The following is a 13,538-nucleotide window of genomic DNA, read 5'->3' on the forward strand; positions in this document are numbered from 1 at the left end:
CTGCTTGTTCGGTTGTGCCGACAGCCTAAGGAAGTGACTTTGAGAGGGAAGAGGAGTCCATGTGGGGGGGGGGGGGGGGGGGTAGCTTTTCACGACAAAAAACATGACTGCATCAGATTTAGACTCAGGGCATGGCTTTTATTATTTATTTTTTTTTGTATACAAGATCGAGGCTCGTGAAAGAGCGAACATTAATCACACAGAAAGACAAACCGACACATAAAACATATAACATCGGGAGCGTTAGACAAGATGGGGAGAGAGGGGGAAGGACACAAACACAACATTTGAGAGCAGGGACCGAGAGACATGGAGACATCGAGAGATCTGAGAGAGGGCGAGGGCTTTGGGGGGGGTGGGGGGGCATGGGAAGGGGGCGGTGGGAGAGGTATAAAACATATGGACACTGCCAGGACTTCCAGGAAAGAAGTTGGAATTTCAAACAAGGTGGATCTGGGGTGAATTAGCGGGGGTAGAAAAGATCAAGGTTTTGGATGGGGGAAGATAAGAGATGGTGGTGAACAGCTGTTTTAAAGACCTGGAGGGAGGAGTGGGATTGAAGGGAGTGAGGGAGTTTGTTCCAGAGGCGGGAGAAAAGAGGAATGAAAGAGTGAAGGTGAGCAGAGAGCCGAGATTTCGGCAGTTTAACCATCAGAGGGTTGCTGGCAGATCTTGTGCGACCTGTAGGAATATTTGGGGGACAGAGCACAGAGAGAGCTGGGGGTGCAAGGCCGGAGAGGAGTCGGTAGAAGACAGAAAGACCACCTACCTGCCTGCGGTGAGTGAGTGAAAGGCCCTCAGAGATAGCTTCATCGCGGGAGATTCCAATAATTCTGAAAGCTTTGGTTTCAACAGCGTGAAGCCGAGCTAGGTGTGAGGCAGGAGCACCGGCCCATAGGGGAGAACAGTATTCCATTGAGCTGCGGATGAAAGCCTTGTATGTGGTGAGGAGCTCAGGTGTGCCGAGGAAGGACTTCGCACGATGGAGGATGCCCAGTCGGCAACTGGCTTTGGAGGCCAGCTTGGAAATGTGGTTTTCCCAAGAAAGATCATGGCAGATAGTGAGACCCAAAATCTTGAGCGACAGAACTTCTTGGAGAGGATTGTTGAGAAAGTAGATGGGAGGGTTGTCCAGTCGATCTTTTCGGAGAGACATAGTAAGAGTGTGAGATTTGTCAGGATTGAAAGACATGTTCCACTTGTTTGACCAGTCTGTGATTTTGTCCAGGTCTTCAGAGAGTGAGGAGGCAGCAGACTGCCGATCTGAGGGAAGAGGAATGGAGCGGCAGAGAGTGGAGTCATCAGCAAAGAGATAGAGAGGATTTTCGAGAGAGTCAGAGAGATCATTGATGAAGACCAGAAAAAGCACGGGGCCCAGAACACTGCCTTGGGGAACTCCAGCCTGAACAGGAAGAGGAGATGAGAGAAACCCATTCAGGGCCACACGTTGACGACGACTAGAGAGGAAGTCCGCCAGCCATGCGTGGAGATTTCCATGGATACCAAAGGAGGAGAGCTTGGTGAGCAGAGCGGGGTGCCAGACCGTGTCGAAGGCATGTGATATGTCGAGGGAGACAGCTCTAATTTCCTGTTTGGCATTGAGGACCTCCATCCATTGTTGAGACAGCAGAAGCAGCATGTCCAGAGTAGAGTGACCTGGTCTGAAACCAAATTGATGATCAGAGATCAAGCCATTGGAGAAGAGGAAAGATTTCATATCCGAAGCAATGATGGATTCCATGACTTTGCTGATAATTGGGAGAAGGCTGATTGGTCTGTAGTTGATAGGATCTGTTTTTGCACCTTTTTTGTGCAAAGCGGTGATGTTGGCTGATTTCCAAGCAGATGGCAGTTGACCTTGAGCAAAAGAGAGGGTGAAGAGAACAGAGAGAGGGTGAGATAGAGCGGCAGAGCAGGATTTTAGGACCCGTGGGCTGATGCCATCGGGTCCAGTTGCAGAATCAGAGTCGAGGGTTGACAGAAACTTTTCCACCTTGTCAGGAGGAAAGGACACGGAGTCCAGGAGCAGCAGGGTACGACTGGGTATGGTGGGTACAGAGAGGGATGGGTTTGGGACACAAGATTTAGAGGCAAACACAGAGTTGAGGCATTCAGCTTTTTCACGTGCGGAGTCAGCTGTGTAGCCGTTTGAGGTAAGGGAGGGGATGGAGGGGGAACAAACACCAGAAACGGATTTGACCAGACGCCACCAGGATTTGGAAGAGGGAGACAGATAAGAGAGTTCGGTCTTGAGAACGGAGAGATATTGTTTCCTGGCTCTCCTGAGGGTGGACACACACTTGTTTCGGGCTTTGTGAAAGGAAATGAGATTTCCTTCCGTTGGATTTGCTTTCCAGGAGACGAAGGCAAGTTGTTTCTGGGCAACAGCCTCACCACAAGATTCCGTGTACCATGGACGGGAGGAAGGGTATGACAACTGAAGACGAGATGGGATAAATCTGTGCATGAGAGAGAGCAATTTACTTTGGAAGAATTCCCAGGATGAGTTGATGTCAGAGGTGGTAGAGATGGGAGACCAGTCCAGATGATTGATGGCTGCTTGAAGACCGTGCCAGTTGGCCTGAGTGAAATGCCAGACTCGTCGACGCTGAGCAGGCTCCCTGAGGATGGTCAGAGAGATGTCCACTTTAACAAGGACATGATCAGATGATCCGATCGGAGCAGAAGAAGAGCAGCAGACATTTTCAGGGAAGTTAGTCATAACCAAGTCCAGAAGAGAAGATGTTCCGTTGACTGAGATCCGGGTCGGGAAATTGACAGATTGTGTCAGTCCCAGTGAGTCGCAGAAGTCCTTTGCTGAAGAGCCATGGCTGGTGAGAGAGGTACCCACACCCAGCCAACTGGCATGGTGACAATTGAAATCACCACATATGAGGAAGAGAGAGTTGGGATGAGTAGATAGAAGTTGGTCCATATCATCAGACAGCGAGATGTAGATGGAGTCATCACTGTTTGGTGGACGGTACAACACACATATGAACAAGAGGTGGGAGCGAAGGGGAAGCCGTAGCCAGAGGTATTCCTGGGGGTGAGGTGGAGAGAGTGCAGTGCAGGGCGAGTGAGGAAGAGAGTTTTTGATAAAGATAGCAACCCCGCCTCCAGGACGAGGCTCAGGTCTATCATACCTGAGCAGCTTTCCTCTGACTAAAAAGCCCACTACACACAAGTGACTGACTATGTTCTGGGCAACGCCAGGTAACTCTGCTAATTATATATATATATATATATATATATATATATATATATATATGCATTTCTTGGTGGCTTTATGCAGCATTCTTCAGCTGGAAGAGAAGATGTTAATTTTAAACATTCTAGCCCCTTGGGGATAATTGCTTCGGTGAGAACTGATTGGATGTTCCCTCCAATTGCAGGTGAGAGACATGATTGGGTCTTGATATTCATATGACTGCTATTGGCAGTGCACGTGGTACATGCTTCGGAGCCTCGGTGGTGTGTGTTTGTCCACGCTGTCACTGATGACTGGCCAATGAGTGATGAAACTGGACTGCCAGGTAATGGAGATGTGTAGCATTGGGATTCTCATGTACTTACTACTTGTGAATGTCTGGAACTGTAGAGAAATCCAGGTATGGTTTGAAACAGCAAAGGCCTTACCTTGTAATTGACTAATGGAATCAAAGCTGTTGCTTTTACCCCTCATGTACAAGAAGTGAGAGGTTAAGCAAATGGTTCACTTTTTCTGTCAACAAATGTCAGTTTATGATCGAGGAATAACTTGATTTCAACTTAACCTTATATTTTGAAAATGAATCGGAAAACGAACCTCGAGTTTAGCCGTACTTTGGCTCGGAATTTGACCCGATCGTATATATGTAGAGGAATGAGATATATTTACTCTGTCAGTCAAACAAAATTGAAAACTATTCCAAACAGGAAACTTGTTTTAAAAGTTTGTTTTTAAGGTGAAGGACATCAATTTTTGTTATTAAGTTTTTGTTTAAATCTGTTTAAACTGTTTTTAAGGACGTCATAATGGACACAAACAACAAGCATGAACAACGAATGGAATGTGTTAAATAAAGTGTAAAAGACGATGCATTGACGGCGATACCCGATGCTCCCCCTTCCTCTTCATTAACGGTATGGACCTCAAACATCCGGGGCCTTCGCTCAAACTTGACTGACCTCTCCATACAGGTTGCTTCTGACAAACCAGATGTGATCTGCTTAACAGAAACTTTCCTCCTTCATGATGTCTCTGATGCCTTGGTATCTCTCCCAGGTTACTCCCTCCTCCGGTATGATAGACCTGAGCCTCGTCCTGGAGGTGGGGTTGCTATCTTTATAAAAAACTCTTCCTCACTCGCCCTCCACTGCCCTCTCTCCACCTCACCCCCAGGAATACCTTTGGCTACGGCATCCCCTTCGCTCCCACCTTTTGTTCATATGTGTGTTGTACCATCCACCAATCAGCGATGACTCCATCTACATCTCACTGTCTGATAATATGGACCAACTTCTATCTACCCATCCCAACTCTCTCTTCCTCATATGTGGTGATTTCAATTGTCACCATGCCAGTTGGCTGGGTGTGGGTACCTCTCTCACCAGCCATGGCTCTTCAGCAAAGGACTTCTGCGACTCACTGGGACTGACACAATCTGTCAATTTCCCGACCCGGATCTCAGTCAACGGAGCATCTTCTCTTCTGGATATAGTTATGACAAACTTCCCTGTAAATGTCTGCTGCTCTTCTTCTGCTCCAATCGGCTCATCTGATCATGTGCTTGTCAAAGTGGACATCTCTCTGACCATTCTCAGAGAGCCTCCTCAGCGTCGACGAGTCTGGCATTTCACTCAGGCCAACTGGCACGGTCTTCAAGCAGCCATCAATCATCTGGACTGGTCTCCCATCTCTACCGCCTCTGACATCAACTCATCCTGGGAATTCTTTCAAAGTAAATTGCTCTCTCTCATGCACAGATTTATACCATCTCGTCTTCAGTTGTCATACCCTTCCTCCCGTCCGTGGTACACGGAATCTTGTGGTGAGGCTGTTGCCCTGAAACGACTTGCTTTCGTCTCCTGGAAAGCAAATCCAACGGAAGGAAATCTCATTTCCTTTCACAAAGCCCGATACAAGTGTGTGTCCACCCTCAGGAGAGCCAGGAAACAATATCTCACCATTCTCAAGACCGAACTCTCTTATCTATCTCCCTCTTCCAAATCCTGGTGGCGTCTGGTCAAATCCGTTTCTGGTGTTTGTTCCCCCTCCATCCCCTCCCTCACCTCAAATGGCTTAACGGCTGACTCCGCACGTGAAAAAGCTGAATGCCTCAACTCTGTGTTTGCCTCTAAATCTTATGTCCCAAACCCATCCCTCTCTGTACCCACCGTACCCAGTCGTACCCAGCTGCTCCTGGACTCTGTGTCCTTTCCTCCTGACAAGGTGGAAAAGTTTCTGTCAACCCTCGACTCTGATTCTGCAACTGGTCCTGACGGCATCAGCCCACGGGTCCTAAAATCATGTTCTTCTGCTCTTTCACTCCCTCTTTCTGTTCTGTTCACCCTCTCTTTTGCTCAAGGTCATCTGCCATCTGCTTGGAAATCAGCCAACATCACCGCTTTGCACAAAAAAGGTGCAAAAACAGATCCCAGCAACTACAGACCAATCAGCCTTCTCCCAATTATCAGCAAAGTCATGGAATCCATCATTGCTTCAGATATTAAATCTTTCCTCTTCTCCAATGGCTTGATCTCTGATCATCAATTTGGTTTCAGACCTGGTCACTCTACTCTGGACATGCTGCTTCTGCTTTCTCAACAATGGATGGAGGTCCTCAACGCCAAACAGGAAATTAGAGCTGTCTCCCTTGACATTTCACGTGCCTTCGATACGGTCTGGCACCCTGCTCTGCTCTCCAAACTCTCCTCCTTTGGTATCCATGGAAATCTCCACGCATGGCTGGCGGACTTCCTCTCTGGTCGTAGTCAACGTGTGGCCCTGAATGGGTTTCTCTCATCTCCTCTTCCTGTTCAGGCTGGAGTTCCCCAAGGTAGTGTTCTGGGCCCTGTGCTTTTTCTGGTCTTCATCAATGATCTCTCTGACTCTCTTGAAAATCCTCTCTATATCTTTGCTGACGTCTCTACTCTCTGTCGCTCCATTCCTCATCCCTCAGATCGGCAGTCTGCAGCCTCCTCACTCTCTGCAGATCTGGACAAAATCACAGACTGGTCAAACAAGTGGAACATGTCTTTCAATCCTGACAAATCTCACACTCTTACAATGTCTCTCCAAAAGGACCGACTGGACAACCCTCCCATCTACTTTCTCAACAATCCTCTCCAAGAAGTTCTGTCGCTCAAGCTTTTGGGTCTCACTATCTGCCATGATCTTTCTTGGGAAAACCACATTTCCAAGCTGGCCTCCAAAGCCAGTCGCCGACTGGGCATCCTCCGTCGTGCGAAGTCCTTCCTTGGCACACCTGAGCTCCTCACCACATACAAGGCTTTCATCCGCAGCTCAATGGAATACTGTTCCCCCCTCTAGGCTGGTGCTCCTGCCTCACACCTTGCTCGGCTTCACACTGTTGAGGCCAAAGCTTTCAGAATCATTGGAATCTCCTGCGATGTAGTCAACGCCGAGGGCCTTTCACTCACTCACCGCAGGCAGGTTGGTGGTCTTTCTGTCTTCTACCGACTCCTCTCCGGCCTTGCTCCCCCAGCTCTCTCTGTGCTCTGTCCCCCCAATATTCCTTCAGGTCGCACAAGATCTGCCTGCAACCCTCTTATGGTTAAACTGCCAAAGTCTAGGCTCTCTGCTCACCTTCACTCTTTCATTCCCCTTTTCTCCCGCCTCTGGAACAAACTCCCCCACTCCCTTCAATCCCACTCCTCCCTCCAGGTCTTTAAAACAGCTGTTCACCACCATCTCTTATCGTCCCCCATCGAAAACCTTGATCTTTTCTACCCCCGGTAATTCACCCCAGAGTCCTTGCAGTGTTCATATGTTTTAATCCTCTCCCACCTCCCCCCCAAGTCCTCCCGATGTCCCTGCTCTCAAATGTTGTGTTTGTGTCCTTCCCCCTCTTCTTTGTGTCCTTCCCCCTCTCTCCCCATCTTGTCTGCCGCTCCCCTTGTTTTTTGTGTTTTGTGTGTCGGTTTGTCTTTTTGTGTGATTAATGTTAGCTCTTTCACGAGCCTCGATCTTGTGTACAAAAAAAAAAAAAAAAAAAAAAAAAAAAAAAAAAATACAATTCTGAATTTTTATTTCCCGACAACATTTAAAATCTTCATTTTATTTCAATTTAATGATGTACTTCAACTCTGTAGAATACAAATCGCCTTTTTGGAATTTTCAAAACCATTCCGTCTCGCAATACTTGGACGAAGTATTTTGGCATTTTACGTCTAAACCACAGGTTCGTTTTCCATTTCGACTAATCAAATTTGCGCTCACAGACCCCACCCATGTCCTGGTCTTGGTTGCTTTGGACAGTTTTCTTTGGCTGCAAGAGCATGGGGTTCATTACAAAGATCCTAGCCACCTGGGGATAATTTGAGGCAATACACAATTGGTTGTTCCCTCCAATTACAGGTGAGATCAATATATAAAGCAAGCGTTACTACATAAAAAAAGAATTGAGCTAGGTATTATATTTGAGGTGGGTGAGCTCTTCTCTACAATTAAAAATAAATATATAAAAAAGGAAAAATGAAAATGAAGTGATTAATGACAAACATGGTTGAAAATGAAATTGTTAATCAACCAATGGAATCAATTTTTCAGATATCAGGGGAGGGAAGAAGAAGAAGGTTGCTTGGACTCCTCCAAAAAGGTTTTTTTTTTGTTTTTGTACATCTATTTACCTGTACTCAACGTTGCATGCATACACATTTTAGTGTTGTCCATCAAAATATTTTGCACAACAGCTCAAACAAAATCCATTCCTTCCCCAATCACATCTTTAAAACAAAAGAAACAAAAGAATCAGTTTTACTTGTTATTCAGCTTGCGGACAGCTCTTCAGGCCGTCTGTGCTCTCAGAGTTTGTAGCTTTTCAAGTTTAGAGGTTTCAATCTAGAAAAGTTACCAACACCGACTACGTAGCTCATTGTGGAATCAATCCCCTGGAAGCATTTATTGTTTTCATGCCAAATTATTTTAACAGAAAAATATGTTTTTGGAGTGTTTACATTTAGCGGGTGGGGGCAATCGTAGCCAACTCGAGTGATCGTTAACGCTCAGGTATTTTCAACGGAAGGATTACAACAAAGTGAGAAATGGTCTTTGGTGTGATCAAAAAAAAAAAAATCCCACTCAGAGGTGAAATCTGAAAAATATAGGTGCAATACTGAAGTGTTGAGATGATGTTACAAAGAAGATTTCGGAACAAATCATCATACCTAGCTTTGCGGATCTATACGGGAATGAGGCGTCAAACGAGGAAAATGGGATGCGAGTGGATTACCCCCCACCGTTCTACCCATACAAGAAGTGATACCTCAACATTGTGCAAACCACAGAGAAAGTTCAAGTGGAAGTGAAAAGAAAGACGCGAGAGTGGTCAATGTGGAGAAATCACGATTTCTCCTGGAGTTCGATGGCCTTCGTCAAAATAGCTGGCACATCACCGATTGGGTACTCCTGCAGGAAAAGATAAGGAAAAGGCCCTCATTAATGTCAAAAACATCTCCCTTCCCTCCAATTTCCCCCTTCCGACAAAACAGGCCGATGCTTCACCTGCAAAAGCTTCATGTTAGTTGGAAAATCGCCGTCAAGAAGCTTATCTCGGATCAACCTGGGAAGGAGCGAGAGGGTGACAGGGAAATGCTGTACTACATCCTTCTATCAACATATTTTCCTTCTCTAGAAAAACTGTTCAGAACATTCCAAAATCATTATGGATATTTGTACTAGTCGGTATACAAATAAAACCAATTTTTTTTTTTAGTTGCCATTACCATTGCTAACAATAGGTAATTCAGTTAGTCAAAAACAAGACCGATAGTCTAACAACGGCGTAGTCGAGCTTGGATCTGCCGAGTGGACGGACAGACAAATGCTGTTCCAGACGGCGTAAAAAGAAGTTGTTTTAGCAATTTATGGTGGATGTACTTTAGTTAAAATATAAACAGCCTTGATATAGGCAAATCAAAGCATCGCCCCATTGTTGGGTTGGGGAGAGAAGCAAACCCAGGATGAGGTGCATAGGGCAGAAACGAAATGATGATCAGAGATCAGAGAGGACGAAAAAGAGGAATGTTCAGATTTATTTTGTGATTGTAGTTTCCATAACCCTGCCGACTACGGAAACCCGCTCACATATATGTTATTATTTCGGCCACCTAAGGTCGATAGAGGTTATGTTTTCACCCCTGTTTGTTCATCCGTGATTATGATATTTCAAAACGTTATGCACGGATTTGGACGAAACTTGGTGGACAGGTTGGTTGTCTATCAAGGACAAATTGATTCAATGTTGGTTAAGATCCGCATCCAGGTACTACAATTTTTTTTTTAAGCGATTCTTCACCATTGGGTGATAGGGCCAAAAACTATATATAATATGATATCTCACATATCACGGTCACACACACATAGTACGATATGAATAAGATTAAATAGAGCCAAGTCTGTCCGTGTTCGCATGTGAATGAATAAGATTAGGTCGATGATTCAATGCAATTCTGAACAAGGGATATATTTTACATATGTTACCTCAGTTTTGTAGTGTCTGTTTTTCTCTCCCCTAAACATACCTTCCTCTCTTCTTATTTTTCTCTTCTCTCTCTCCTAACATAATTTACTAACATACCTTTACATTAGTCTTTAGTAGGTGTTAGCAGTCTTTCTCCTATGTTATATACACATCTACAAGTTATACATGGGTTTCATTGCGGTCAAAACTAGAACGGCACTTGGTAGAGAGCATACCTCCACCAGGTTGAACAGTTTACGTTTTGTATCCCACTGATGGGTCGGATCTGGATTCGGACCTGAACCTAAATCTAATCTGCTTGTTCTTGTCACCTAACCAAGTTATCCACCTAGTGGAAGTCATCCACAACCTTTTGAGATATCATGCTATATATCAGTTTACACCTCTCTCAATGGTGAAGAATCACTTAAATTATCGGATCCAGATCCGGATCTTGACCAAAATCTAATCATTTTGTCCTTGTCACATTCCCAACCTCTCCACAAAATTTCGTCCAAATCAGTCCACGACGTTTTGAGATATCCTGTTCACAAGCAGAAAGACAAAAACAAACAAATATGGCGTGCATAGTATGATACTTGCAAAATCCCTAAGTTGTCGATGTTTTGGCCTATGTTGACCTCAAAAATGATTGGTGGTTGAATTCAGTGACCTGGTAGGCAAATCCTCGTCAAATTTCAAGTAAATCAGATGAAAATTGAGGATTTTAGAAATTTGGCCGATGTTGACCTTTAGACCTCAAAATCAATAGGCTTCTTCCTTATGGCAAAGTCTGGCATTTGGTGAAGTTTCATGAAGATTAGGGGATTGGCGATTGACATAGACAGAATAACGCACAAGACCAATCAATATACTTGGAAAAAATATTCGATTTTCGCAAGTAACAGACAGGGGTGAAAACACAACCTCCATTCACGTTCAGTGGCGGAGGTAACAAAGACTCCAATATACACAACAAACACAATTTCACAACGTGAGAATGATGATGTGAGAATGTGGGAAGGATAGTCGGCCAAATGATCTCCACCTACCCATTCCCAGTGTCATTTGCCCGATCTATCACCCCAGCTCAATTTAATTTGTCTCAATATTCATTGATCTTACAGCAGATCAATAGATAAATATTGAATATTGAATATATTGAAATATTGAATATTATTGAAATATTATTATTGAATTATTGAAATATTTATTGAAATATTTATTTTTGAATTATTATTTTTGAATTATTTATTATTATTATTATTATTTGAAATATTATTATTATTATTTGAATTTGAATTTGAATTTGAATTTGAATTATTATTTGAAATATTTATTGAATTATTGAAATATTGAATTATTGAAATTGAATGATTGAAAAATATTGAATTATTGCAGATAAATATTGAATATTGTTCGATCTTACAGCAGCATTGCAGAGCAGACATAGATGAGGAAGTCAAAGCGATGAAAGTCAGCGAGAAGTGAATCCCAGAGCTGAAGCACGTCAGGCAGCAGAAACTCCTGTGACAGCAGCAGCGTTAGCCAGCGGAACGCAAAGAACTGAGGCTCGATATGTTGGCTCTCCTGCACACAAGGACAATCGAAAGGCTGATAGCATGATCTGGGATGGTAAGCGGTTTCAACATTACGCTAGAAAAAAAATAAAAATTATAATGTTAAATGTTAAATGTTAAAAATTATAATTTTTTTATAAATAAAAAAATTATAATGCGCCAGCAGAAAAGGTAATTTAAACATCTATTACTAAAAAGGGCCACGTCTGCGTGTGCATGTCGCGAAAAAGAACACCGACCTTTTGGAGTTCATGCTGTCGTAGAATAATACCACAATGAACAAAAATCGATTTATTAACAAAAATTTGTGGCCGTTTAATCTTAGAGAGGCCCGTTTTAAAAGCCCTCTTTCTGACATTGAAGAAGAAGAAGCACAAATGGGAGCTTCATATCGCGGTTTGAACGGTAACATTTATTATTCTACGACAGCAGAAACACTTTCGAATGACATAGAATGAGCACAAAATCATATAAAGTGACATTTAGCGAAGAAATAAAAAAAATACGGTATATAAAAGTACACAGAAGGAGCACACAAACAACAACAACAACAACAACAAAACAACAACAACAACAACAACAACGTGTTATTAAAAAAAAAATTCACCCGTTACATTTTACATCAAAATCGAGACGCAGATATGCAACACGCTGATTTTTGATTAAATCTGTTAGTGAAGCGATGTGTTTTCACGCCTCGTAAGAATAGTTGGCGAACGTCATCGGCTTGGAGCTGGGTCTAAGTTAAGAAGTTACCAAAACATTTAGCTCACCCGTCTCTTGAGGTCTCGCGAGATCTCGGAGACGGTGGGAGGGATTTTCGATGCTCCACACGGTCTCCACGTTTTTCGAAGTTAAGTCTGTTCACAATTGTATTTTGTCGAAACTGTATTTATCTTTCGGTGTGTGAAGTTATTGTGTGCAACTTTGGTTGTTTCTCGGTGTTTATCTTTCATAAATTGATCGTCTGTTTGCCGTGTCGCGAGCAAGGCCTTTGCCGCGTCGCGAACGATTTGAAATCGAAGTTAAGTGATTGTTCCCATTTGTATTTTCGTTAAAACTGTATTTATTTATGGTGTTGTACGTATATTGTGTCCCGACGAAGATTTTTCGGTGCAAATCTTTCATACCTGTATTGAAAATCGTGTTAATTCGTGTCGTGTCTTGAGGCCTTGTACAGTGTGCACTGTACAACCTTGAGGCTTTGTTTTTCTCTCAGCGGTCCGTCGTTTGTGATCCAATAACTTTCGTTCTCTGTATTCCCAGTCTTTTCACCCATAGCCTACTTCCTTGTGTAAATCTCAACTCAAAAAAAACAAACAAAAAACAAAAAAAAAACATTTCCTTCTCTGTTCTCATTCGTTTATTCATTCTTATTCGTTCGTTCGTTCTTCGACCACGTATTTCTCCCCCATTTCCCCAGATAGTTTTCACTCATTAACCTTCAATGTTTACACTTTCCCCTCAAGTTATGTATTCCGTCATATTTTATAACACCTTTTTCTTCTTCTTCTTTAAAAGGCTGCTTTCGACTTGCTCACCAAATCAATTCATCCCCCAAAAAATATACATCTCCTATAGTGCCTTTTTTCTACATTCCCTAAACTCTCCTGCACTCCATCCTCCATCCAGCGTCCTTAAACGTATTTTTAACTCGAAGGTCACAAGAAACTCATTTTGCAATAAATGTTCGTTTCCCATAAATCGTACACTTTCAAAAATCCAATCTCACCCCTCCCCTCCAAATCTTCCCCATAACCCCTCCCCTCCAAATCTTCCCCATCACCCCTCCCCTCCAAATCTTCCCCATCACCCCTCCCCTCCAAATCTTCCCCATCACCCATCCCTTTCAAATCTCCCCCCTTGCCCCCTCCCTCCTAAACTACCCCCTCACCCCTCCCCACCAAGACGCCCCCTCGCCCCTCCCCTCCTAGACTCCTGCCTCACCACTCCCCTCCAAATCTCCCCCATATCCCATCCCTTTCAAATCCCTCCCCTTGTCCCTTCCCTCCCAAACTCCCCCCTCACCCCTCCCCTTCAAATCTCCCCACCCTCATTGCTTCTCAATTTCCCCCCTCTCACTCCCCCTCCTCAAAGCGTCCTCCCCACTTCTTCCCCCTTCAAACTCTCACCTCCATCTCCCCCAACCTTCTGCCTCGCTCTTCCCCCTCCTCAAATAACACCTCATTGTGGCTCACCCAATCACCATCAAACCTTTTGTCCGCCCCATCCTTCCCTTTCTCCGAGCTATTCTGAAATCTCTGACACACCT

General features: G+C 44.0%; 1 protein-coding gene across 2 annotated transcripts in view; it reads right to left on the reverse strand.

The window, feature by feature from the left end:
- Window positions 1-7,236: 7,236 nt before the first annotated feature.
- Window positions 7,237-13,538, reverse strand: part of TBC1D13 (TBC1 domain family member 13) — a 41,596-nt gene continuing 35,294 nt past the window's right edge. For both annotated transcript variants that reach the window (XM_068133720.2, XM_068133719.2), the window contains exons 10-12: window positions 11,116-11,276; window positions 8,729-8,786; window positions 7,237-8,632 (exon numbers count right to left, since the gene is read on the reverse strand). In XM_068133720.2, coding sequence (XP_067989821.1) covers window positions 8,567-8,632; window positions 8,729-8,786; window positions 11,116-11,276 — 285 coding nt within the window. In that variant the 3' untranslated portion in view covers window positions 7,237-8,566. The remainder of the gene's footprint in view (window positions 8,633-8,728; window positions 8,787-11,115; window positions 11,277-13,538) is intronic.

Source organism: Myxine glutinosa, chromosome 13 (genome assembly GCF_964187855.1).
Source record: "Myxine glutinosa chromosome 13, kmMyxGlut1.1, whole genome shotgun sequence".
NCBI classification, from domain to species: Eukaryota; Metazoa; Chordata; class Myxini; order Myxiniformes; family Myxinidae; genus Myxine; species Myxine glutinosa.